Genomic DNA, 27,893 nt, shown 5'->3' with positions numbered 1-27,893 from the left:
TCAGGAGTACAGAGTCATCATCAGCCACTGGATATAATGGGGAAGCAAATTATGATAAGAGCTGGCCCACCTGTGACATTCAGCTAAGGATACTTCATTTCTCTGTCGCCGGACCCTGGAGCCTGACACAAGACATAAGACCTCCTCCCCTTCATTCCTGGGAAGCCATGGAGACAGGACATTAATGGATGGTTTAGCCAGAGGGACCACGCCATCTGGTAGTAAGTATAAATCAACCTGAAATATAATCAACCTTGACTTCTCATGGTGCCAGTGAATGATGATAGCCAAGATACAGGCTGAATCTGTATTCAGTCCTCAATGCAATTTTCCACCATGAATTCAATTTGGTATGCTCATGACAGCGGTGTGCAGGTGTGTGGACCAACTGGGTAGCAGAAATACATTAGAGTATATTCTACATGTTTACATTTAAGATCCCATTTGTCTGATAGCTTTATGTGGGTGTGATGAACAGTCCCTCTAACTCACACAGAGAGAACCTTTGGAGAATCCACTCCCCAGGCTAATTATATCAAAATGGTTATGCTGCTGATGGTGGTGATGAAAATGATAATGTGAAGTTACCAATGGCATCAGAGAAAACCAGCATGAAATTCTAACAAGTTGGCTGCCACTCCCTGTAGGTCTCCTTGGATGGCCCTAAGGATCTCCTTTCATGGAGCCAGAGGTGGTCAGAGCTGATGAGGATCTTAGAGATCACCTAGCCCAGCTCATTCACTTTACAAATGGGGAAGCTGAGGCCTAGGTATATTGAAGTTGATTTGCCTAGGATCTCACAGCTAGTTACAAGGAGTGCTGTGGGTTCTACCTGGGACCCAGTCCAGTTGTCTTCCCACATTGCTGGGGCCTGCTCAGGATGTGGGCTGCCCTGTGTCACTTGCACATCCATGACGTCCTGCTCTGAGTCTGCACTATGGAAGCACTGCTTGGGATCTTGACCTGAACTTGGGAATTTGAGACAGAGATGGGCTCAGAAGATTCTAACTATTGTCCCTCTAGCTGAATCTTACCTTCACACTCAAATGTGGCCATGATTGAGGTGAGACACATGCTGAGGGTCCCAATATATTGGTAAAATATTATGTGAACAATGGACATTTGAGGTCAAGGAAGAAATCTCAGCTTTCACTAGGACCTTTTTAAGCAGCCCATACAGAAGATGTGTTTTTACAAAGCAAGAACAGATGGTTTAATTGCAGACTCCAATGTCGTTGCAGCAAACCTTGCCTGGCATCACATCTGGTACATAACAGGTGCTCAGTAAATCCATGAGGTTTGAAGGATCAGGGAAGACAATCAGTGTCAGGCACAGATTTGTCTTCTCAGTTTTCCACCTCATTCACTCAACAAACATTTGTCAAGCTCCTATTACATGCAAAGCACACTGCATGAGGTCGAAGGAGAGGCCATCCAGACAGATCAGAATCCTTGCCTTTATGGGGAAAGCTAGACCAGCTCTAGAAAAAGATATGACCCTGATCTTTCCAGACATCTTGAGCCAATTTTGTCATTCTCTATACTCTAGCCAGGACTGCACACAATATTCCCTCTAGAGGAGGGAGCCTTTCCTACTCTCCACTCTGCCTCCCTGGCTCCTTCTGATCTTCAAGGTTTCAACTTCGATGTCACCTCTTCCAGAAAGGACTCTGAAATGCCCTATTCAGACCAGCTCTCCTATTAATGTCTGTGCTAGAGTTCATTGCTGGCCTGGGTCTTCACCCCCTCTGTGTCCATGCCCCCTGCAAGTGACTTGGATGCTCCTCTCATGACAGATGATGAGGCTATTTCCCCAAATGCTGGGAGTAGGCTTGGCCATGTAACTTGCTTTGGACAACAGAACAAGCTGCAAAGTACAATGTGCCTGATCTCAGAGACCCTGTGTGTTTAAGCTTGCTTCCCTGTGCTTCTGCCAGTGTCATGAGACCCTGAGACCAGCCTGGCCAGAGCTTCCTCAATGAATGTACTCCAGCAAAGCCTCCGTTCACCCACTGATCATGAGCCAGCCAGCTAAGACCCACTGACCCCCAGCCACATGACTGGGGGAGCTCGATGAGTGTTGCCGTCACTGCTGAAGTTGGGTGGATTTGTCACATGGCATTATTGTGGTCATAGTTATCAGGTTCCCTGAGTCAGTCTCCTGGTCCCTGTATATGTGCCCAGCACAGAGTAAGTCCTTAGTAAAGAGCTGGCAAATAGACGAATAGGTGTAGTGAAATCAGGGCTACATCCCAAACTCAGTAGAACGAAGGCCCAGAAGTTTGCTCCTTCACAAGAGACTGGACATGCTGTGACCACCTCTGCTTAAGATGAGGTACATCAACCCCATGGAGAAGCTCTTACCTCTGGCTTCCGGAGGTATATCCCTTTGCCATCTTGGGTTAAGTTCTTAAAGGCATCTGTGAACATGCAACAGAAAGGAACACAGATAATGTGTGCTAGAGACTTTACAAACTGGTTCCTCCATCCATCCCCTCACCTGCAAACCCAGTGTCAGCCTGTGAGCAGCCATGTGCAGCCACACGTTATAAAGTCTAAGTGAGCTGCCTCAGACCTTTGTCTCTGGGACAGGCAGGCTCTACATGAGTTTGGAGCGACATAGCCGGCTTTCTCGGGTGCAGAGCCAGCATGCTCCACAGCTCCTGGCCTGTTGTTTCTGCCCTGGGAGCTGTCTTCTCTCCTGCTTCAACTGGGGCCAAATGGGCAATCCACGAGGAGTGTGGAGGAAGTCCCCTCCAGCCCAGCTCACCCTCCATGTTCTCTGCACGCAGCATCAAGTGGACGAAGCCGACGAAGTCCATCTGGAGGTTGGGGTCGCCATAGCGGATAAGCATCAGCTGGCAGACATCATCACTGAGCATGATTCCTGCATTGGACACACACCCACCATGTGTGCCAGGGACCTCATATCCCCTCTCCTCCACCTAAGGCCCCTTGATTTAAATTGTCCCTCCCCTTCCAGGACCTGAATCCCAAAAACATGGGGATCTTCTTTTATGGGGCTCGTTATGAACTGTTTAATTATTTAGTTCATTATCTGTCTAATCTCCACTCCCCATTCCTGCCCCCTTAGGCCACCAGCACAAGGATCGTTTTATCGAGTGGGTTACTGGCCTTCAAGGTGGGAGGCAGTCTGCTCAGCTGTGGTCAAGAGCATCCACTTTGGAGCCTGATCATACCAGATTCAAACTCTAGACAGCTCACCTAAATCACCTGAGCTTTAACTTCTCCCTCTGTGAATTGGGGGTTAACACACGGTGTTGAAGATTACAGGAGAGAGCAGATGTCCCAACTTTCAAAAAAGTTAGCTATGACTATAGCGAAAGAAATAAAAAATGTGTCTGTTATTTGCAGGTTCACATCTTTGGGCCTCTGGACTCAGGGAGCAACTCTGCACATCAGAGTTACTTTAGAAGGCGCGCACCCCTCCCTTCCCCCATTCCCCTATGGCACCTGCTCCACCTGTGCCTACCTGCATCCCCCAAGGCGGCCTGCAGCTGCATCCTGTTCAGGTATCCCAAGCGGCTGCTATCGTGCTTGTGGAAAACCTCCTGCGGGGAGGACACACCAAAGGCTCAGGAACCAGGCATTTCCATGCAGCACCTGAGAGCCCCTCATGTCCCAGCATCTAGGCTGCGGTGCACTATCAGCCAGGCCAGTGTGAGGTGCCCTCAGCAGGGCCTGCTACCAGTACAGGAATGGGCAGAGGGTCCCAACTTGGGAGAAAGGGAGCGTGTTTTGCTTCTGTTTTTGTCATGGGCACAGCAAAAGAACTTGATTAGGCACATCATCCAAATCTCGAAGGGCTTCCAACTTTCTGACTCAGGAGACGAGAGGGAGAGTTGTGAGTAATAACTGGAAAAATCAGAAGAAGCCAATTGATGCAGGACTTTAAATGGCATGCTAAGGAGTTTAGACTTTATCTGAAGATCATGGAGAGTCTCAAACAGCTTTCAATAAGGAAGCCGCATGATCAGACTTGCACATTAGAAATCCAGGAAACTACAGGGGCACCTGGGTGGCTCAGTCGTTTAAACAGCTGACTTTGGCTCAGGTCATGATCTCACAGTTTGTGGGTTTAAGCCTTGAATCAGGCTCTGTGCTGACAGCTCAAAAGCCTGGAGCCTGCTTCTGATTCTGTGTCTCCCTCTCTCTCTGCCCCTCCCCTGCTTGTGCTCTCTCTCTCTCTCTCTCTTTCTGTCTCTCAAAAATAAATAAATCTTAAAAATTTTTTAGAAAAAAATCCAGAAGATTATTGCAACAGGCTCTCTGAGTCTGGGAAAGAGGAAGGCCAGCCCACTGCAGGGAGGGGAGAGCAGGTTGGGTGAACTGCTGGTACAGGGCTAAAAGGGGAGCAGTGCCTCACAGCTCTGCAGAACTGCCACCTCTGCTCCTCCCACAGGGAGGTGTGGTTAACACCTGCTCTTACCTGACACAGCATCAGCTGCTTCCACAGGTCCCGGAACTCCTGGATGCTCACGGTGCCTGTCGCATTAAGCTGATAATAGGTTAAGGTTAAAGCCACCAGGGGAGTTGCATTCACACCTCTGAGAGCAGCAATTGGCACTCCACACAACAATGTGCAATTTGTGGACAGCCCTGTCCCATGTCTGATATGCCTATGTGGCCTCTGCTGGCTGGTCAGTCCAGCCCAGGTCTCCCTCGCCCTTGCTGGGAAAGGACAGAATGAGCCAGAACACAGCCACACTGGGAGAAGTCTGATGATGGTGGTGATGATGGTGAGAAACAGCTACCCTTTAGGGAGACAGGGTAGTTTGACACAGCCAATTGGATATGATTTAAACAAAATACAGTAACTCTTTTATTTTGTTATTGTTAAAACCAACTTCAGAAGGAGTCAGTTTCAGGGTGGCTCTTTTACTTAGTCATTTTATAAAAAGTTGAAAGCTTAATGATTGGCTTTGGGACCATGTCCAACTACCCCTGCATCAGAGAGACTGGGTCAAAGTATCACCACACACACCTCTATCTGAGTCCTTAGGGTAGCTCTAGTGCTGAGTTACCCACTTAACTACACGCTTCATTTTCACCTCATAGGCGAGATGGGTACTCAGGCCCCCCTGTAGTGGATGATAAAAGGGGGGCTTCTGAAGTTCCTGCATCTGGTGAGGAGGCTGGGACCTCTTCCAATGCCTGCACACCTGACTACTGTCCCGTGTTGACCATGCCATCTGCAAAGTTTCTATAAAACTGCTTTTGGATTCACCCCCCGCCCCCACCATGCATTCTACATACCTCTCTGTAGTATAGATCATTAAACTGTGATTAAATCGTTCACGTAGAAAGGCAGAGGGTTTGCTAGAAACATCAGAGGACTGAGAACCAGGAAGGCAGAGTCTGTGGCATGAGCTCTGATTTCCTGATCTGTAAATGGGGGCAGCCACTGCCCTGGCACCAAATGGAAAACCTGTAACCCTGAGGCTCTTATAACAGCTTCGTGTTACTTGGGGGATTGCTACTAACCACCACCCAGCAGCCGCCTCATCCTCACTATCAGGAAATAAGATTATTGTTAGTAATCGCTAATACTGAAAACGTAATCGATGACAACACTAAGAACTTTGCATGGGTTACCCATTTGCATTCTCCCACTGATACTACAGAGGAGCTTTTAATAGCACCTCCATGCTGTGCATGAGGACCTGCAGTCACAAAGAGGCTAAGCGGTGTGTCCAAGATCATACAAATAGTAAGTGCTTGGGGTGGGATTCAAACCCAAGCATCCTGGCCCAGAGCAAAGCCCTCCACCGGCAGCGTGTGTCCTGCCACAAACCTTGAAAAGATACGTCCAGTAGGGCCAGGATCCCCTGGCAGGCATCCAGGCTGAAGAAAGGCTGGGCACTCCCCAGACCTGCAGAGGGACAGAAGGAGTCTGCATGGGGCTGGGCCTAAACTGCACAGCCCTTTTCTGAACAGAAAGAGGCAGCACTATCTAGGCCGTCTGTAGGTTCTAATGACTGTCATGTATGGCGGACAAGGCGGAGTAGGAACGAGAGGGTAGTAAAGAAACAGAAGACCTAGTGGTGATTCCTATACCCAAGAAGCACTATAAAACCCTGCAGAGAACACCTGATTCTAGCCTGGTCTTCTTCCACAGTGGGTCAGATGAATGGAGTCCTATGTACCTAGGAGAGAGGTACCCTCACAGAGTCATGGGCTCCCCAAATCTGAAAGAGATCTGAGAGATCAATTTGTTGGATTTCCACCTAAATGGGGGGATTCTTTCCTCGGATGGTTGGTGGATGGTGAGTCAGTTATGGGTGCTCACTTTTACACAGGGTTGGACAGCTCCAGTCAGGAGAAATTTATGTTAATTGCAAAAGAACCACATGCAAAATTCAGTCCCTAGTCCAAGTTCAGCCTCCAGAAAAACATAAACAGGCATCTGTCTGCTCTTTGATGTTTCCCCTCCATTCTAAACATGGCTTCTAAACCCTCTCCACCTTCATCTAGACCCAGTGCTTTGCCACATTCTCTCTTAAATGTGGAACCAAGACTGGAATGCACCCCTTCATCTACAGTTTGATGAAGCAGAGTACAATGGGTCTATGACTTCCCAAAATTTCAAGCTGCATTTCCCAAATTATGTTCCAAAGATGACGTTCTACAGAGAAAGTGTTTTGAGTTCAAATATTTGAAATATTTTGTATATATAGATTCTTTTTCTCCATTCACCATGCATCTTAGCATATAATAGGTATTGAGGAGCCAACATGAAAATTTTGTTTTTGTTTAATGCAGAGTTTCCCAAGAGCAATTTACCACAGAATCTAACCCTTTTTATTTCATGGAACACTTTCTAAAACTTCTTAGTCTCTAATCTTTCTTGGACACAATTTCAAAAATACAAATCTAAATGTTTCCATTAAATGTAGACTGAATTTCAATTAGCTTATTTAGCAACAACTTGAAACTGTTAGCTCATATTAAGCTCCAGGTCAACTAAATTAACCAGATATCTTTCACATAAACTGTCATAAACATGAGATCTCTTCTGTTAGGAACTTATGCAATCAATTTTTTAAAAAAAAATAATGAAATGGCAGTTTATAATTATCATCCCAACTCTGTTTCATCTTTTTGGTTTTGGGCACAGCCTGTTGCGAGCATTCTGAATTTCAATTCTGCTATCTATTATATTAACGATTCCTCCCAGCTTTGTACCATCTGCAGATCTGAAAAGCCTACCTCCCATGTCTTCTTCTGAGTCATTGATGAAAGCTGGGGAGATGGAGGGCACCAAGGGTAGAAACCAGAGACTCTCGTCTATACTTAGAGACTCTTCATCTGTATCATGGAATTACCCCTCTGGTTTTATTTTTATATGACTCTTGGGAATGGAACTCATATCATGGTGCTACTTTCCAACCCACATGTCATCATTTATCATCAGATACTTTACCAATGATTTTTCCCAAGCCCACAGTAGTTTTCTGATCTGCCAATCCAGAAATTCTTTCAAAGAACTAAAAGAAAGCAATTTTTCCATACATTCTTTGGAAAACCATTTTGCATACTTGTGATCAATTTTTTAAAAATTGTAAATGTGCACAAACTATCTCTTCTAGATAATTTCCCTAGAATTTTTTTTCCAATATGTGGAGGAACTCTTGCAGTCTATAATTTCTAGAATCTCTCCTTCTGGCTCTTTTATGATACTTGAATTGGCTTTGAGGAACCATCTGGAAATAACTCCAAGCTGGAGTTATACAACACCCTGGACTATAATTTGTTTGGATTTGAAGTCTTGGCTTCACTTAAAGGAGAACCCATAACATATCTTAGGTGGCAAATACCCTTTAATTGTTTGGTTTACTTTTTTTCATTTTGAAGTCCATCTTTCTCCCTGGAGAAAGCATGTTCTTCTCTCTTAAAATATACATATAAAATTTTTTCCATGGACTTTATGCTTTCTTAATAATTTATCTCAAGCTTCCTATAAAGGCATCCACACTAGCCATTTGCAGCCCCCTAAGGGAATGTGCCCCCCTCCTTCAGATTTTTATAGGTTGGTCAATTTAAATACGAGTTCATTAGAAAATTCCCTGGTCAGCTTGTCAATACTTAATATTTATGTACCAGGTCAGGTACAGTCTTCCACATGGAATTTATATGCCAAGAAAGAAGTGCTCAGATATTCTACTCAAATTCTCAAGCTTGCAAAACATCAGAAATATTTATTTTCACAGCCATATATCTCTACACACCCAAACTAAGCAAAAAAAAAAAAAAAAACCTCCAAAACCAAAAACACTATTTTCCAAGCTACGTAAATTTCTCTACTGCTTTCTCAGACCACATGACCCACCCTGAAGTAAGACACAGCTGCCAGGGGGACCATCATGCAGCAATTCACGTGCCCCACAGGGGAAAGAGAACAGACCCAGAGTTTGGGAAAGTTGTGTCCCTGGAGTCTTACATACAGGATGACTCTGAAATACTCACTCGACCAGGTCATGTGGTTCAGGATCTTCTGCAGCTGCACTGCGTTTATTTCTGGATACTAAAGTGGAAGCAGAGAGGCGGGAGAAAACCATCATTACTGAAGGCTCATTAGATGCAGAGCAGCAGCCGCAAAAGAGGGCTGGGAATCCACTCTCGCATCAGCTCAGCGTGTACACGTGCCATTTCTGGGCGGAATAAGTGATGCTGGGGGTCAAGTCCAGGGGTCCCAGCAGGGCAGGACTCTTAAGAAGCAGACTAATAATGGTGATTTTCAAATTGGGTTTTTATCAAGATGCTTCCAAAGTTCAGCAAACTATTTGGTTTGAATTTTATCCTTATTAAAAAATTTTAACATTTATTTATTTTTGAGAGAGAGACAGAACATGGGCAGGGGAGGGACAGATAAAGAGGGAGATGTAGAATCCAAAGCAGGCTCCAGGCTCTGAGCTGTCAGCACAGAGCCCAATGAGGGCTCAAACTCACGAACTGTGAGATCCTGACCTGAGCTGAAGATGCAAGTCAGACGCTTAACTGACTGAGCCATCCAGGTGCCCCTGAATTTTATTCTTAATAAGACATCTTCAGCCAAGGCTCCAAATTTTAATTTTAGGGTTTATCAGAATCACCCTTTACATTAACACTTACCTTTAAAAAATATAAATGAAATATAAGCAACATACAGTTGAGCTTATAAAATAGATACATATTCACAATATACCTTTCGTATCTGTTTTTTACAATTTGAGTTTCTCAGTGAGATTCCATTAGATAAAGGAACTGCAACCAAAAATGTCTGGAAACCCCTGGTATGGAGGAAAACTTTTATAACAACACATGTAAGAGTCTGACTATCTTCTCTGGCTACATTAGGCAAAATGCCAGGGGTGAATATGAGAGAACACAGGGTGCAGGCATATTGTGAATTAAATCCAGAGTGTTACTAACACAAGGAGCTCATGGTCTTCTAGTTTTAATGACCTCACTAAGGTGTCAGACCCCAGATATCTTGTGTATTTATTGCCCTATTTCTCAATGGATTTAGTGTCCTACAGGCTAGGGACAGAGTGGCCTCCAGAGCCTTGTGCTCACACCACTGGCCTCCTGATCTGGGTCAAGCCAAGGAAAGAACTCAAGGAACCAAATACGTAGCCCCAGGCTCTACTCTTCCCTGATGCCCTCTTACCAGCCCTATCCGGTCTCTAAGTGACCACCCTAGGGGTCTTTCTCCTTGGGCTCCCCCAGAGCTCTAGGGCTTGTCTTGACCATGCTCTGCACCACTGCCAACACGGACCCTTGGTTCAACTATAGTCCATTTTCTTGGGGATTACAGATTAAAGCTGTTTCTCCTACAACTAATCAATATTGCTTCCAAGAACAGATAAGCATTTTACAGGAGCCTACTGGAGACAATCCAGTTCTACCCAATTGTTGAAAACTTGAGGACTTGAATAGAAAGTGGTAATTTGGGGAAGAGTAACCATACATCATGCTTTGTACACAGGGTCAGTACACAGTCCCCTGCTTCACCCACTGCTCACCACCACACACGGCCAACTTACCTTTTCAAAGAGTTTAGTGAAGAATTCATCCTGTCCTTCATTCTCGTCCACTATTTCCTATAGGAACAGACACACAGAAAGACTTATTCATTTGGATAAATGAACGCTCATGCATACCCTCACATCTTATGATCCCTAAGTTTGACCTTGTGCACTGTCTTAAGTTTTCTACTACAGTGTTCACACATCCTTTGTTTCTCCAATAATCACTGCCTTTGGGGAAGTAGCAAACAATAAAATGGTCAAAAGAAACACCAGGTAGAAAGAAGCAAAAGCAAGTAAATGTATCACCCAGGTGCCTGGGGCTCTGGGCCTTCAAAGACAAGGATGTGACCAGAAGGGCAGCTCTCCTGTCACAAAAACAGCAGGTACCTGTGAGGCTCAGTCAGGTCTGACTCTTGATTTCAGCTCAGGTTATGCTTTCACGGTTCATGAGTTCAAGCCCCACATTGGGGTCTGTGCTGACAGTGCAGAGCCTGCTTCAGATTCTCTCTCACTTCCTCTCTCTCTACCCCTCTTCCACTCATGCTCTCTATCTCAAAATAATTTTTTAAAAAAAATTTTAATGTTTTATTTAATTTTGAGAGAGAGAGACAGCATGAGCAGGGGAGGGTCAGAGAGAGAGGGAGACACAGAATCCAAAACAGGCTCCAGGCTCTGAGCTAGCTGTCAGCACAGAGCCTGACATGAGGCTCAAACCCACGAACCATGAGATCATGACCTGAGCTGAAGTCGGACGCTTAACCGACTGAGCCACCCAGGCACCCCTAATTTTTTTTTAATTATAGAAAAACAGCAGAACCCAGGTGCTCTCAGGGCACAGCAGGCAACGTAGTCTGGGTGCCATAGAGTAGGGTCTGCGGGATCTGCCAACTGTCTCCCCCGTCAAGCCTGAATGTGAGGGGAGAAGCCCACCATCTTGGCTTTGGAAACAGTCCCACATGTGGAATGCCACATGCCTATGTACCTTAGAGAAGACAGCACTGGAATTGCAGCCAATTTCACTGAGGGAAAACAAAAGGCAGAATTACATTTTGGGAACCACCTTGGGAGCATCTTGGTCAACATTCTCACTCCCCTGGGAACACATCTTCCACATTCCTTAGCCGATGTACTGTGTGGGCCTTGCCCAGCTCTCATGCCTTACTCCCCACTTCTCCTGCTTGAAGTCGACAGACCAGCCACGTGGCCCAGCACACTGCTTGTCCCTCCCCACATGCCTGGTGCTGTTCCTCATCCCCATGCCTTTGCTCACACCAAGCCCTATGCCCGTATGCCTTTTATCTTCCCCACCCACATCAAACTACTCCTGCTCATATGTATGACTTGGCACTGACAGGCAGTGAGGCCTGAGGTCAAGTCAAACTACCTAGTGCCAAACCATAAAGAAAAAAGAAAGAGAACTAGATTCTAAGCATTGAAGGGCTGTCGTGTCTAAACAATCATAAGCAGAAGAATAAGTTGGGCAGGGATGTGTTTGTATACTGATTTACCTACACACACTGACAACATCTGAGCCTGCACATTGATGACAGCCTCCCCTCATCTGAACAACCCCTATGCATCTCCTAGTAACTAACATTTCCTGAAGTCACCCCTATCTCCCCCCAGGACCATGGAAGACTGACTCAGATGCTCTTCCTTGATGTTCTCATAATACCCTATACAGATAAATGCTTACACTGGACACAGGATAGCAAAAATAACCACTCATATGTCCCTGTCCTTTCCAGGACTTGAGCTTCTGGAGAGCAGGGACCAAGTCTATTGTAGCTCTTTCTCTTGAATGTCTAGCAGGCTGTTCATTTGCTAGAAGAAGCGTGGGGAGGAAGAGGAGAAGGATGCTCTCCATGCGGGGAGAGCCTCCCTACCCCTCTTCTGTGTTGGCCACAGACCCTGTCCTCTGCCATTTCCACCTCACCTTCCATACCACCCCTGGCCCCAGTAGGCCCCGACCTCCAGGGAAGTCCCGTGTCCTTACTGAAAGATGTGGTTCCTGGAGAAGACTCTCAGGACAAACTCCGCCTCCTGGCCAGCCTTGGAGGTGCAGGGCACAATGAGATAGGTCCCTGGCTCCAGCTGCAGTTCCTGACTCACTTCTTTCTCTGTGAGAAATGCTTCAGGCCATCTTATGGGAGCATTTTTCCAGAAAAACTCAGGGGGCAGTCTCCTCTGGTCACCATAGTACTGTGGGTGGAGGATGGAAGAGCCCCAGGTCAGGTGATACCCAGGGCCTGATACCTGGGGCCATTGTCCAGGAGATAGGATACAGGCAGTCTCTGATTAGCCAAACCCTACCTGTTCCAGTGGAGGGGTGGAGGGGTGAGGAGTGGAGAGGAAAAACCAGAACATGTCAGGAATGGGTACCATTGCTGGAACCCTGTGTGAGGCTGAGTAAAGACATGTCAGTTCCTTTGACTTTACATTAGAAACAACATCATATATAAATGATGGGAGAAACATCACCATGCCTGTACTTTCCATTTTACAGGAGGCTCAGACAAGTTAGGTCATATCCCAAGGTCACCTAGCTGGTAAGAGTCCCAGCCAGGGTTGGAACTCAGGGCAGCTGAGCCACCAATGTCCATGTTCCTTACATTTCTTGTTGTGGCCTCCATGTATGCAATACAATTTCAAGGCTAATTATGACATGATTATGGTCATAGATACAGGTCGACCACCAAACATCTTCCTGCCTACATTATAACAGCTACGTACTCATAAACTGGACATTCTACATCATCTCAGTGGAGGAGAATGAGATCTGGACAAAAGTTCAGAGGACCTGAATCAGGGCTCTGGCTCTGACATCACCTGAACATGTGGGTTTTTTTTGTTGTTGTTATTGTTTTATCTCGTATTATCTTTCTCTTACTCTCTCTTTCAGTCATTTCTCACTTACTCTTTCCTTTCTCCCTCCTTTAGTTCTCTATCTTTCCCTATCTTTCTCTCTTGCTGCCTCTCCCCTTTGTTCTCACTCAGGGTTGTGGAGGGAGACAAGGACCATATGCAGGATCCCCCCTCCAGTTTATGTACAGATAACAAGGAAATTACCCACCCACATAAAAACATATTCCACAGATTCCACTCAAGGCTACAGAAATAAAATATATCTCCTGATGATGCATGCTTTCTTTTTCAGACAATGAGAACTAGGGAACCATCCTGCTGCCATTTTTGCCTTGGCATCTAGGAATCTCAGAACTAAATTTTATAATCAGCCATTTTAGCTATCCTACGTTTAGGATTCCTGGTAGAATTAACTGCTTACTTTATCCATGTATGACTTTTTTCTTGCCTTTAAATTTTTTTAAAGTTTATTTATTTTGAGAGAGAGAGTATGGGAGAGGGACAGAGAAGGAAGGAGAGAGAGAATCCCATGCAGGCTCCACACTATCATCACAGAGCCCGATGGAGGGCTCAAACTCACAAACCACGAGACCATGACCTGAGCCAAAATCAAAAGTAAGATGCTTAACTGACTGAGCCATCCAGATGCCTCTTGCCTTTTAAATTTTTAACTGGCTTATAGTTTTGTTCTGTCTACAATTTAATTGTAGACTGACCCATATATGATATAAATAAGTCTTTTTAAAAATTTATAGCCAACTTCGGAAGCCTTCAGTGTTCCCACAGGAGGGAAAAAAACAAAACTGACCCAAGATACCTAATGCAAAAATGGTTTCTTTCTTTTTAATAGTTTCTTTTATAAATATCCTTTTACTTGATTCAGTCTAATCTGAAAAAATTAAGTTTTCCACCTCTGGTTTCTTTGGGAAACAAAGTAATAGCTACCACCCTTTTGGAGGCTGGGATACCTCACACCTTCTTAACTGATCCCTCCAGGCTCCCACTGCAGACGAGGGACAGAATGGTTCTTGCCCTCTGCCTGGGTTTCTGTCCCACTTTCCTGAGCCTTTGTCCCTTGTCCCCGAAGAGGTGGGCTGCATGGTCTCCCAAGGTCCCATATGTTATAGATCTGTTTTATTATGGGCTTCAAAACTCAGGCAAGAATGTGATTTACCATTCTTCCTATGCTGCAACAGCCTCTAGCTATTTATGCAGGGATTTAATAAATTCTAAGATTTATTGGTTCTACACCAGGCTCGGAGACCTCCCTATAGACGTGGAAGGATTTCTCAGGGTCCTTGGATAAGAGAATGGCAAGTGCTCATTTCTTCCACACTCACGGGCAGCCAGCGTTTGTGCCAGACATCCTCATAGCTCTTACATAAGGCTGTTACAGTCAAGCTAAACCTCACGGGGGATAGCACTCCAAACCAGGGCCAGCTGGTCAAGTGTGGAACTCACCTCGCTCAACTGAAACACAGAAAAAAGAGAGACCTCATTAGGCACGAATCCAACTCTTGCACAAGCCCACAGTGTTAGAGGCTGATATATAAGGAGGCTCTAGCCAGAGGCCCCCTTCTCTCCCGTAAGACTCGCTGTTGTAGTCAGTGACATTTTAATCCATCATCAAGAATTCTGGGAAAGAAGGCAATCTTGGCTTTTTGGGAAAGGAAAAGAACACCTACACCAGTATTGATTATACAAACTGCGCATCAGGCACCATAATGAAGCACTGGCACGTGACGTTCTCCTATTCTACCCTTTGCCTAAATATCATTGTCCCCACTTTGCAGATGAGGAAGCTGATGCTCAAGTACAAGGAGGTGACTTGTTCCAGATCACAGGTTCCTAAGGGACAGAGCCAAGGCCCACACCCAGGTCCCTTTGTAGACAGAGGCAGATGGGGAGGAAGTCAGGGAACAGGAAGAAAGGATGACCAATGGTGGGCATGTCGCATGAGGCCACGTGCCCCGCCCTCTGAGGCCATGCCTACCCTGAAGAGGTAGAAGCCGATGGCCAGGTGTGGCTTCCAGTTGCGGTGCCTGTGCCTGGGCTTCTGCAGCAGGGACACCAGCACGCTGCAGAGCATCCGGAACCTCCTGCCCTCCTGAGGGCTCCAGACGGACAGCAGGAACTGCGGATTCTTCCAGAATGTGTCTGGAGCAGAGCACAGAGAGGTGGGTCAGGCCTCCCCGCGCCCCTCACATATCGCCCCCACAGACTCAGGGCGCCTCCCCTGGGATTCCTTCCCACCCAGAGGCCCATGTGGACAGAGTCAGGTTGTCAGCCTCACCTCTATCCGCCCTCCCACTCCACCTCTTCCACTCCGCCTTCCTCTATAGACACCCAGATGGGGAGCCTTCTCGCTGTTGAAGGCCGTTTGCCCAGTGCATTCACTGCCCGATTAAGTGACTGTATTAGCTCATGGAGGAGAACGTGTCCATGATCTCGGGGAGGTTTGCATTTTAACAGGGACCAAGCCTTAGCTGCAGGGCAGCTTGAGACTTTGGGAGGACCTGTCTGGCAGGAGGAGGAAGCTGGAGCAAAGGGCGCCTGGCCAGCTGAGATTGTAGCCCATAGGTCTTTCCTTCCAAAGAGATGGCCCAGCACCTCCATTGTGGAGAAAGGACGTAGTCACGGAACCTCTCCGCTTGGAGAATTCAGACACGTTTGTCTCCTGTAACTGGTGAGCTAGGAATCCTTGATTTTATTTCACAATCAAACTCTAGGCAAGGAGGGCCTGATACAGATGATTCAGTTACTATTTCAATCCTGCCTTTAAAGAGTGGTTATTTCGGGGCGCCTGGGTGGCTCAGTCAGTTAAGTATCTGACTTCTGCTCAGGTCATGATCTCCCAGTTTGTGAGTTCAAGCCCCGTGTCGGGCTCTGTACTGATAGCCCAGAACCTGGAGCCTGCTTCAGATTCTGTGTCTCCCTCTCTCTCTGTGTTCCTCCCCCACTCATACTGTTTCTCTTTCTCTCAAAAATAAAGATAAATAAATAAATAAGTGGTGGTAAATAAATAAATAAATAAAAGGTGGTTATTTCAGCATGGAAATGACCTTGTCCTAAAACCAAAGATTTAAGCCACCCTTTTACCATGGGATGTGTGCCTGTGGCCTCCTGGTGCTAAGGAGGACACAACCCAAGGCCAGAGCACGCAGCTTGGCCAGTAAAGTCCCTCACGCCTCAGCCAGATGCCCTGTGCAGGGCAAGAGCATCACCACCATCCACAGCAGCTGTTGCCCCCCTCCCCACCCTTGCCTGGCAAAGCTGCCACTTTAGCCCCAAGGGTCCAGGCTCCTGTGCACATGCTTACCTCGGGGCGCCTTCATCGGGCCACCAGCTGTGATCCCCTTCTCCCATCTCCCCTCCCACATGGTGTATGCCCACTTCTGGCCCACATCCTGACTCAGCAGTCTCGGGGTCAGTTTACAGATGACCAGAAGCATGAAATGTATTTTAAAGTCCTTCAGTGTCATCCTGTGGAGAAGAAGAGGGAACGGCATGACGTCTACTCATCAGGACCTGAGCAGGGGTTGGAACCAAGCTGCCCCAGCCCCCAGCCCCACACCACACCCTGCTGTACCGCTGAGCTGGCCTTGGACGCAGGAGAGCAGACCTGGCTAGTTCAGCATGATGATCCCATGACCCCAGTGCACTGGGGGAGATGCCCCCCCCAACCGCTGGAAGCAGCGGCAGTGTTCCTGTTTTGCTGATTGTGGTGATAAGGCTGAACTGAGGCATTCATAACTATCCAATTAAGATACAAATGTTCAATAATAATGGACAAGTCGGTTCTCAATTATTAATTGATAAAATTCTTAGCTTATACTTGCTAACTTTGGGGCTCAAGGCATACTACCTGAACTGGTCGATGCTCAGTTTACTTATCTGTAAAGTGGAAATAATAGTATTTTCAGGGCTCTTGAGTTCAGTGACAACTTCCAAAGAGAGAGGGGTCACAGCGGTCTGGAAAGGGTGCAGAATGGGAGAAGAGGAGCCGTGGGAACAAGACTGGAAGTTAATAGTAAGGGCAAAAAGCGAAGGGGAAAGGGAAGATATGGGGCTCCTGTCAGATACTCAGAAACAGTATTAGCTCAGGGCATCTTGGTGGCTTTTCATAAAAAGAGGTGAGTGGCTTTTGGGTGGGTGGGAGTCATATCATGGTGCTCTGGGTGGGAGGGTGGATGCAAGTGAGGTGGCTCATAGTTTATAACGCCATCTTTCCCCATCTTCCTTTAAGGCCAGGAAAGGCAAAACCTTGGGGTTGAGTGTATTGATACAGAGCGGAAATCAGAGAGAAGGAGATGGCCAGCCCCATGCTTAGCTTTGATGTCCACTGAACGCCATGGCAAGGGTCACAGTTCTCACCATAGAGACTGTGACCATTTGCAGGGGCTGTTTGCCTGCTAGAATAGTCTTCTTGATCTCTATACACAAGGTGCCTGGCATACATGTGACACCTGATAAATATTTGCAGGCTGGGTATCCAAATGTAAGCCAAGGCATTTGTCCCGAGGCCCCAAGTCAGATACCAGAATTCTCCATCATCGCTTTTTCTCAGGAGCAGAATCTTCTCCTTAGGGCTCAGTAGCTCCCACGTACTTGAGCTGAAAACAGAAAAGGGATGTTTCTGTGGGGAATGAAAGGGTTATAGAGGACATGAGAGAAACGCGTGAGTAAATGCCTGTCATGTCATTATCTACCTCATCTTCATGCTGCTTTGCAGACAACCACAGCTCACGTCCTGCTTTATAAAAGCAACACGTAACATTAACTCATCCCTCACTGTGTCCCAAGCTCTGGGCCAGGTTCTTGACATACTTTATTTCATTTAAGGCTAACAACAATTTTTCAAGGTAGGGGCTTTTATTGCCATTTTAGAGATTAGGAAACAGAGGTTAAAACATTAAGTCACTTTCCAGAAGTCACAAAGTTACAAAATGTCTGAGAACATTGAACCTACATTGGTACTCTGTATTTTCAAAGCCCGTCATTCTGAACTTGTTTCTGACCGTGAAGGAGTAAGGCTTCCCTGCATCAATTCCACATTAATTCCTCACCATAAACAACCAAAAATGGGACAAAACATTTAAAAAAAAATCTGTCCTCAGATGTTAGATAGCAGGCAGCACAGTGTTCTGACCCCTAAGAGAAGGGAAACAATGTCATCTAGACTAATGTCAGCTAGACTCCACCCAAAACTAAATACCTAGAGGGTGACCCAGGGAATCATATTCCGATATGAGCAGAAAGCCCAGAGGTCATGACCAGTCACCAGAAGGTCGAGGCCAATCTAGATCGGTCTACCTCTGACTCAGCAGCTCAAGAGCCCACTGAACCAGGGAAAGAACACTGAGTTAGACACCAAACACCTTGCTCAAGTCATGCTGTGAGACCTTGAGGAATTCATTCACCAAGCATCAGAGTCTTCATCCGTAAAATGGGGACAAAACTCTCTACCTTATAAGAGCATTGTTCAGAGGACTAAAGAATAAAAGAGATAATAAAAATTCAAAGTGCTTGATGGAAATATGCCAGACTGCAAATAGGGGAGACCTCTGCACATTTGAAGTAAATGTAATTTTACTTTCAAATAAATAAATAAATAAATGTGGGCAAGGAGAAAAAATTCAAAGCAGCTTAGCACAGTGCTGGCAAGCTCTCAGTAAACATTAGCTCAATTATTATAATGAAGGAGAAAACATTTATATATCATTAAGCATCTCATAAATGTGAGAGCTTGACCTTCGCCAATCTGAAAGCTCTCCTGGTCAGGCTGGAGACCAAAAGAACATGTTGGAATTTGTGTGCAGACGGCAACCTCCTTTGCAGGCTTGCCCGACCGCTTCTTCGCCCCTGCCAGTGGGTGTGGGGCGCTCACCTGTCACTCCAGTCTCCTTTCCATTCTACCTTGCCCCAGGGGTTTCGCAGCTTGACTAGATATTCTGGTCCCAGTTTGCAGGTCACCTGTGCAAAAGGAGAAGCAATTTAGGTGCTTGGGCTGAGTGCCAGATGCAAATGCTGCAGATATCTGCATGAGACTCGTGCCTGCCAGATGAGACCTTGAAAGGGAAGATTCAAGGCCCTGAGCATTGATGGAACAGCAACTAACTTAACCTCTCTGTGTCCGTTCCGTTCTCTCATCTGCAAAAGAAAGCTAATAGTCACATCTGCTGCAATGGGTTGAAGGGGCCTCCAAAAGACCAGTCTTCCCAAAATCTGTCAGTGTGATCCTATTTATAAAAAGGGTCTTTGCAGATGTAATTAAATTAAGGATCTTGAGATAAAATTAACCTGGATTAGGGTGGATCCTAAATCCAGGGATGAGGGAATGGAAGGGGAAGGGGAAAGACACAGAGGAGAAGGCCATGTGAAGATGAAAAAAAGGATTAGGTTCTTCTTTCCAAGCTAAGGAAGCCGGAACCACCATCAGCTGGAGGATGCGAGAAAGATTCCCCCCCCTAGAGACTTCAGAGGCTCTCGTGACCCCTTGATTTCAGAGTGCCAGACTTCAGAACTGGGAAAGAATACATTTCTGTTGTCTGAAGGCACCCGCCTTGTGGTAATTTGTTACGCCAGCCCCAGTTTACTAATATACCTACAAATGTTAATGTTAACATTTGTAAAGCAGTTATGACGCTAGTTAGTGCATAGTAATTTTGGTAAATATGTTAAATAAACATGAAACAAAATACAGACATGAACATATAAGTGCTATATTGAAAAGCTGAAACAATAATACAGTTTCTTATTGACCTCACCGTGTACTCCCTGTTGTTAACGTTTTGCACAGGCAGGGTAGAATTATCAGCTAAAGAAAATGAACATCAATGAAATGTCAGGTCGACTATATCTTATTTGTTTAGATGGTTATTAACAGGTAAAAATACATGGTTCAAAGCAAAAATTATATGAAAAGGCCTCTATTAGCAGTCTCGTGCCTGCTTAGACCACTCCATTTCTAGCCACTCTCCTTCCATACCCTTTGAATGCTTCTGTATTCAAATAAGAATATATATCATTACTGCCCTTTCTTTTTTAAAAGAAATTTTAATGTTTATTTCTGAGAGAGAAACAGAGTGTGAGTGGGGCAGGAACAGAGACAGAGGGAGACACAGAATCCAAAGCCCAACGAGGGGCTCAGACTCACAAACCATGAGATCATGACCTGAGCTGAAGTCAGATGCCAAGCCTGAGACACCCAGGCGCCCCTAGTGCCCTTTCTTTCTTAAAGAAAAAGTAGCATACGATATAAATTCTCCTGTCCCTCACTTTTTCTACTCAACAGCTTTTCTGTTTCTTTGTTAAAGGACTGTGAAAATAAGTGAAAAGCTCTTGACACACACACACACACACACACACACACAACTGGAACAGATCTGGGAAGAAAAAGAAATCAGGTGGCAGTGGAGTTCAAGAAATTTAAAACACTTAAAGGGAATTGGGGGACTTGGGGACATCAGGCTCTCCAGAGGACATCAGAGGGTGTTTAAGACAGAACCAGTGGATTTCTTACCTGCGTGCTTTTCTGTGTGGCCCCCTCCACCAGGAGCACCCTCACTACACACCCTTCAGGGGCCAGCCCAATGTCACCTCCTCTACAAAGTCTTTTCTGACTTCCCCCAACCCTAACCCAACCAGGAGAATGTCTTCTCTCCTCCCTCTGAACCCCGAAATCCTTTTGCCTATTCTACCCGCCACCCCCAGTCCCCACCTTCTACTTTGCTTTCTTACCATTCTTGTGTGATGTGTCTCCATGCCTGACTATAAGCTCTGTGTAGGCAGGGACCCTGTTCAATTCATCTTTCCCTCAATGCTTAACACAACTTGAAAGATGAATAGCAATGAAAAGAACCTGAGAGGTTGGTGAAAAGGAAATTCTGAGAAAGAAGCAGGAATTTGGGTGGGAAGCTCTAAATATGAAGGTCATCAGTGGCAGCCCAGAGTGAAGGGGTCTCAAGGAAGGATTGGGAGCCCCTAATCAGCAGGGCTGAATGGCTGATTGACTGGGCTGCCACAGGGCAAGAGGGGCCAGGATGGTGCCCTGCAGGTGGCAAAGGCCGAACCCACCTCATCACTCCAGGACATAGGTGCACAGGTGCAGGGAGCCCACCACCTGCTTTAGCAGACGGCCTATAAAACCCATCAGAGAATTTGCCTCTCTAGACTGGGCACAGCTAGTAACACTCACCAGAACCTTGGTGAGAAGCCTCAGGAGAGAAGGGGGAGCCTGAAGGGATAGAGAGGGGCTAGTTCTACCCACCTTTCTGATTCCTGTGAGGGTATAGGCATGGCCACCTACCAGCCCGTTCTCCAGCACCCTCTCTTTCTGTGGAGACAAGAGAGCTCCTGTCAGCCCACTGTTGTGTACAGTTTATTTGGGGGTCATGGGGACCTGTGTGGCCAAAGCAAGGGCTTATAGGGAGGTCTGGGAGAGAAACACGTTGTGTCCTCACTGTGGTCAAAGCTCTTCAGCACCCATAGTCTCGTTAGAGCCTCTAAGTCAGGGTGCCATTCCGCAGTGGTCCCCATCCCATTCACACAGGACAAATTCAGATTCAGAGCTGCTAAACCATCATGTGGGGTGACATGGTGTTTTCTCCTGGGGGCAAAGCTGAACCCAGAACTCCCCACTCTAGTTCCAAGTCCTTGGTTATTACTAAATCGGGTAGTAAAGACCAGTTGTGCTAGCAAAGCATCTTGCACCTGGTCGACACTTAGTCACTGTCAGCAACCTTTCCTGCATGCCGTCTGCATTCTACTGTGGTCTTGCATGCCCCGAGGCTCACTTGGCCACGTGGGTTTGAACATCAGGACTCTAGGTGTAGGAGCTGGGCAGGAGTCTCAGGGCCCACAATGAGGTGAGAGCACAAGTTGGTGGATGAAGCTGATGGGAGCTGGAGAGGACATTCTGCTAGTACACAGCCCGCTCATACCCCTGAGTGGGTCTGGCAGCCAATGAGAGTTCTGCTGTAGGTGGCTCTGGTGAGGATGTCCCAGAGGTTTCCAGGGGCCTCTGCTGGCTTGATGGTGATTGTCACCCCTCCAGTGAAGTCCACAAGTGCTTCAGACACCTGTCCATGCTGCAAGTCTTCATAGGAGCCAGAGAGCCTGTCCAGGGAAGAAGTAAACATGGAAGAAGAGGGGAAGGGGTATTTATACTGTAGCCTGGGATGGTCCAAGTGAGTCTAATGAACCCCTGCTTGGCTCTTCTCTGGGCATGTGCCTGCAACTCCTTCCTTCCATCCCAGGGGCAAAGGAAAATCTACACTCTGACTTCCCCTCCTTGTCAAGTAACTCCGTCCATTAGGGAAAAGACAAAATTTCAGAATGCTTGTTCAGATGGGGTAAAATCTACATAAGAGACTCTGAATACATCACTTCTATATTCAAGAAGCCATGCCTCAGTGTCTCACTTCATCAAATTTACCTCTTTCCTCTTGGTCTCTCTCTCAGCATTGAGGAGATAGAAACAGAAAGACAGAGAGTGGGGAAGGAGAGGGGAGAGGAGGAGAAAGGAAGGGAAAGGAAATGGTAGGGGAAAGGAAGGGAAGGGGAAGGGAGAAGGGAAAGGAAGAAAGGGGAAGGGAAGGGAAGGAAAGGGGAAGGGAAGGAAAGGGAGGGGAAGGGGAAGGGAAGGGAAGGAAAGGGGAAGGGAAGGGGAAGGGAACGGGAAGGGGAAGGGGAAGGGAAGGGAAGGGGAAGGGAAGGGAAGGGAAGGGAAGGGGAAGGGAAGGGAAGGGAAGGGAAGGGAAAAGATTTCTGGTGGTTGTCTTACTTAGCATAGGCCTTTTCCAGAAGAGCTCCCCAGAACAAGTTTCTGTAGGTGGAAGAGACAAAGACCAGCTGGCCGGCTGTATTCACAGGAAGTCGGTCATCTATCACCACAGGAACCCACTTGCCAAAGTGCCAGAACTGGAAGGAGAAAGTGCCCACTGGTGAGTAAAGATTGCCATGGAAAGGCAGTCATCTCAGGAGGCAAAGACATGACTCTTCCAAGAACCTTCTTTCCTATGGCTTCCTCCAGGCTGGGGCACCAGGAGGATACTCACCCAGAACTGGAAAATGCCAGCATACTTCTCAGTGAAATTCTGATTCAGGGGAACAACACGACTCAGGATGTCCTGGTGCAAAGTCAGAGCTTGCAAAGCAGCCAAGAACCAGCAGTCGCCTAAGCCAGAGAGGACACAGTCTCTGCGTGGATGTGCCGCACGTGCACGTACGCTCTACAAATGTCTGCATGAATGCATTGAGGACTTATCACATGTAAGAAATGTCTGGTCCCAATTGCTATCCTCTGTGGGCTTATAGCCTAGTTTAGCAGGAAGGAAAGATCTACTCAGAGGAAGACAGTGAGCAGGAGGTGGGGAGGAGCATTGGCTGGAGTTTCAACTTGACACCAAGAATTGAGCCAGATTCCTTGAGCCGAATTCCTGGACCAGCTTTTAGCTCCTGAATGCCACATCCTCAGGAACTTGGACCCAAACGTGATCAAACTTTCCTAAAGTTCTACCTCTGTAAGTGATTTATGTTCTCCTGGGAAAGTCTCGACCCTTCTGGACTCCATTTCTCTGTCTGTGAAATGAGTATTACTATATTTCCCTTCCCTGTGGCCAAAGTTTTTTTCTATTCCCCTAAAAAGAAAGTTGAGATAAGGATGGACTTACTTGGCCTCTATCTGGGGTATCTGGTGTGCCTCAAAGGACTCATTAAGGGGACTAGAGCAGAGAGAGCACATTCTCCAAAGACAAAACTTATACCTGACAGCTGGTAATGAGGATTATCGTTAGGCAAGTTTTGGCATTCTCATATGTCCTCAGAGGGCCTGTGGTTATTTTCCCAGCAAGGCCACAACACTTTGAGGTGGTGTTCAGGGTGGCCATTTTCCCCCATTGGGACCTCTAACTTCCCCTCTTCCCCACCCCCACTCTGCCTGGGCTGGGCCAGGCTTGTAGGTACCAGGTCTGTGTCTCCAGGGGCTGTGCAGACTTACCTACCACTCCCTGGCACAGGTCCAGCCTTTTGGCGTTGGGAGAATAGAACTGTGGATTCCTGTGCAGCTCCTGCAGGGATAGATGGAATTGTCCTTCTGACCAAGAAGAAGCTCCTGGAGCTACAGCGACCATAGTGTCCCATACCCGAGGACTGGACTTGTGGGGACATAGATATAGGATTCATATGAAATCAGGGCTGGTCCAGACAATCTGGCATGGATACAGCCCTTTGTACTTCTCATTCCTTCTTGCAGCCCACATAAACCAGAGTCCTGGAGAATTCTGCGTGGGTACTGGGGTACAGGGCTTGTACCCACAATGCCTTTTCTTGGAGTTTCCATTTAAAATGGAAGTATGTCTTTTGGAAGGTGTTATCATTTTTTCCTACAGATCTTCACATCCTCCTCACTTTCTTCCTACTCCTCCTTCCCACCCCACCCCCAAAATAATGGCTTCTTTGCCTTTCTGTGCTGAGATACTGGGTGAGACGATGGTGGGAGGTGGGAAGGGGTGGACTCTGGTCCATGGGGAGCACTACACCCCTCAGGTTCTGCACTCTCACAGCTTCATAAGGTCAGGTATATGACAGTCTCTATTTCAGCAGTTTCCAAATTTTCTGGGAAAAGTAGATCATGGCTGCTCTCTAGTTTGGGAAGCCCACTTGGGAATTTTATACACAGAAGGGACTTGGTGTGGGGCTGCAGACTTTGATGAGAAGGCTGGACAGGACACAGAAGAATGGAGAATTTGTAGCATATGCTGACTTTACTTTGTTCTAGATGTGTTTGGGAAATCTTTTGTGTAAATCAAGTCTGGCGGGGGCTAGACTGCCTTTGAACACATTAAGTTGCCTTTTAAAGGAACTGCCAAAGCCCTTTATAAAGTGAAGAACATTGTTGTAACGTGATGAATAGCTTCTTAATTTACATGTTCCATGGGCCCGATTTTGGGGTTAGGAGTGAAGATATGTGAAAATGTGTCTCTCTGGCAGATGGCCTCAGCAGAGACTCAGGGGTCCCTACCATCTCAGATGAGGCCAAACTGTACTTTGGCCACAGTTGCCCAGTGTATTTCTGGGTAGGGGCTGAGGGAGAGCCACACCTCAGACCCCTCTCAGCATCACCCCTGTTTTTCTCCATCTGGAAAATAGGAATATGAGCACTCCCCCATTCCCCTGACGTGGAGATCAATGACAGTAAGACACCTCATCTGGAACACCCAACATTCTTTGGCAGCCATTCTTTGGTCCAGGTTGACCTCTTGTGTGTGCGTGTTTGTGTGTGTTGAGGAGATGCTTCCCTCCCTTACCGGAGGCCTCCTCCACTGCAGGCCAGGAGGCAGCTTCCGAAGCAGGGGCCCACTGCCCACGGAGCACAGGCTGGCCGGGAAGCTGTCATCTTCAAAGAGGCGGCCTTCCATCAGGCACCTTTCCCTCAGGGCTTCGTAGTCCTGCTTGGGGAGCTGTGAGGAGCCTCCCAATGAGTTCTTCTGCCCCATCTTCCATCTGCCTGGGAAAGGCAGACACAGAGACATGGCAGAGTGTGGATACGGACCCCTGGGGTCTTCTGGGATGGTCTCTGTTGCTCCTGGAATGGAGAGTTGATGTTCAGTTTACTCGCTGCCTCCTGACACTTGGCCATTCCCCCAGAGAGGAGGAGGATGGAGGGAAGGTCAGATGGGCTGGAGCCCCTGGGCCAGTTCTTATCCTAGAGAGTGAGGGTCCTCGATCACTTGCTCCAGTGCTGGGGTTTGAGTTGGGGGTCCAGGCTCCCCCAACCAAGGCCTGAAGGAAAAGAAGGATCTTTCCAGCCTCAGGCTGGGTCCTGGGCCCATGACAACACCAGTGTCACTGGAACACTTCTATTTAGCGGACAGGTGAGGAGAAGAGCGACAGGAAGCAGAAGCTCAGTTCATTGGGCTCGAGGGTCCCAGTGCCAGACAAGGAAGGAGTGGTGGCTGTCCCTTCTGTCCTCCTTCTCAGAGCCTGCTTGCTGTCACCCCTAAGCTCACACATGTCCTTCTTCCTGCTCTAACACCCTCCTCTGTCTTACCCATCTCTTGCTTTCCTCATTCTATATTCTCTTCAAAATTAACTCTTTCCTTAAAGACATTTTTGGCAACGTAAAAAAAAAAAAAACCTCATATACATATCGTGGCAAATACACACAGTTGTCTGTACCTACCCATTCACTCCTTTGCCTTATTAATAAGATCCCAGTTTGGATCACTCAGTTACAAAACTTGATTTCCCAGAACTTCTTATAGGACAAGTTGGCCACCCATACAGTGCTGGCCAATTAGATGAAGGTGGTAGTCTACCAGATGGGGCTTTTGGAAAAGCTGTGACTTTTCCAACTTTCCCAGTTGGCCCCACTTTTGACTCCCCCGACTTTCCTCTTCCTGGAAAGCAGATGTAACACCTGGAGATGGAGTAGCTGTCTTGGAACCACTAGGAAAAAGCCACGTGCTGGAAGGAGTCTGGATCTTGAGGACTTCCTTGAACAAACATAGCAGCCTTGGTGGCTTGCCTCTAGACTTATGACATGAGAAAGATAAGCCATTGGCTTACTTAAGCAATAGTAGTGGCCAGACTCTGCAGTGTCCTCTACATCACCCACTGTTGTCTGTGTCTGTTACAGGCAACCACGGCACTCGCAAGTGACAGTCAATGGCATGTAAAAGTTTACATACCTTTTTGGGAGATCAGTGGATCCTCCTTCTGAAGCTCATCAAGAAGCTTCACATTAAGAGCTCTGCAAGCCAATGGGACCCCACCAACCCCAATATTCTAGCACTTTCTTACATTTCCTACATCTATCTTTGTGCAGTGGTGATTCAGGAAGTCAATGTTTTTATGGCCTCTATTATTTGCATTCCTATCTACTTAGAATCTGAAAATGTCAGGCTAGAATAGGCCTTTGAAATCATCAAATTTTCCCCAAAATTATTTTAGCTGTAGGGTTCCTTCTTCAAAAGAAATTGTAGAGAAAGTCAATGGTAGAAGCAGGATGTACCACAGTACATCTTTGCAAGGTTTCTCATTCTATGGTTTGAAACCCACCAGTCTTATCTAGCCCCTCTCATTTTTTAAGTATTAAAACTAAAACCCATTCATCCATTGGCTCATCCAAAATTTTATTGAGAATTTGTCATTTGGCGGGCTTGAGCTAAGTAGGCATCATCAGAGACAGTCCCTGCCCATGTGGCTTTTCCAGCCTAGTGGGGATCAAATGATCTTCCCAGGGTTGCATGGGGGAAATTTCATCAGAAACCCATCCAGAACCCAGGGCTCTGACTCCCATAACAGTGCTCAGCCCTCAGTGCCAACAGCTCCCATTTGTGCTTGGGACAGATTGTATATGCACTAAAAGCAGTCTGCAAACAAGTCTATGCCAAGTATGAGTACTTCCTCACAGCCGTAGGGTGATCTGAGGGTCCTCACCATTTGTCACCCCCCCATTTGGGGGATCTTACTCATCCCCCAAAGTCCAACTTTATCTCCTCCACGAGGAAGCCTTCCTTGACTACCTGGCCTTCACTAAGTTTCCCTCACCCTGACTGTCTACTGACTCACTGCCTACCACCTAGGACACTCATTCCTCTACTTGGTGCTTCTCAAATTATCACTAGTGATGCATGTATATTCTTTTATTTTCAGCTTGTCACAGAAATTAATGAATATAAATTATTAGAAAAATGAAATTTTAAAAAAGACATACAAAATACAAGCCCTCCTTTAAAAATTCTTTTCAGGTTCAACAGAAATAAAATTATTTGGTCAATTGTTATAAAACTTCCTGGACACTTACCCTTAGTTTTGTATTTAGCTCATCGGGCACTGCGAGGGACCAGTTCATGAAACGGCCTTGTCCTTGGATCTCTCTGTGGGCTCTGCTCTGAGTGATTCACACACTGAAACCTCCCCTGCCTAATACCCATTTTCATCCCCCACAGGATTAACACTAGTGGAATGCTGTTTGTCTCGCACTCTTGACCT

General features: G+C 46.7%; 1 protein-coding gene across 2 annotated transcripts; it reads right to left on the bottom strand.

Annotated features, from left to right (window-relative positions):
- Positions 1–25,429, bottom strand: CAPN14 (calpain 14). Of its 2 annotated transcripts, XM_039224226.1 has the most exons (20): positions 25,205–25,429; positions 23,896–23,965; positions 22,955–23,073; positions 22,681–22,817; positions 21,839–22,013; positions 21,166–21,231; positions 18,784–18,869; positions 17,435–17,509; positions 16,216–16,379; positions 14,881–15,053; positions 12,028–12,233; positions 11,014–11,050; positions 10,047–10,103; positions 8,488–8,545; positions 5,829–5,893; positions 4,451–4,519; positions 3,494–3,572; positions 2,771–2,887; positions 2,365–2,420; positions 1–27 (listed from the first exon to the last, which is right to left on the bottom strand). In XM_039224226.1, exons 1-20 carry the CDS (start codon positions 25,427–25,429, stop codon positions 1–3), a joined length of 2,061 nt encoding a protein of 686 aa, XP_039080157.1. The 2 variants fall into 2 exon arrangements, with proteins under 2 accessions (XP_039080157.1, XP_039080158.1); XM_039224227.1 differs by lacking the exons at positions 22,681–22,817; positions 23,896–23,965; positions 25,205–25,429 and having other exon boundaries at positions 22,955–22,977.
- Positions 25,430–27,893: the final 2,464 nt, after the last annotated feature.

Source organism: Hyaena hyaena, unplaced genomic scaffold, assembly GCF_003009895.1.
Source record: "Hyaena hyaena isolate Hyena2069 unplaced genomic scaffold, ASM300989v1 scaffold_1569, whole genome shotgun sequence".
NCBI lineage: Eukaryota > Metazoa > Chordata > Mammalia > Carnivora > Hyaenidae > Hyaena > Hyaena hyaena.
This window is presented reverse-complemented; position numbering and strand designations above follow the sequence as displayed.

Excerpts from the sequence above, each read along its gene's own strand:
- CAPN14 (XM_039224226.1), bottom strand. The coding sequence starts at position 25,429 with ATGTCTCTGTGTCTGCCTTTCCCAGGCAGATGGAAGATGGGGCAGAAG. Across the intron at positions 23,074-23,895 it reads CCTGTGCCAGGGAGTGGTAG|GCGACTGCTGGTTCTTGGCT; the intron begins GTAAGTCTGCAC and ends TCTCTGGCTTAG. Across the intron at positions 22,014-22,680 it reads CTGGAAAAGGCCTATGCTAA|GCTCTCTGGCTCCTATGAAG; the intron begins GTAAGACAACCA and ends TTCCCTGGACAG.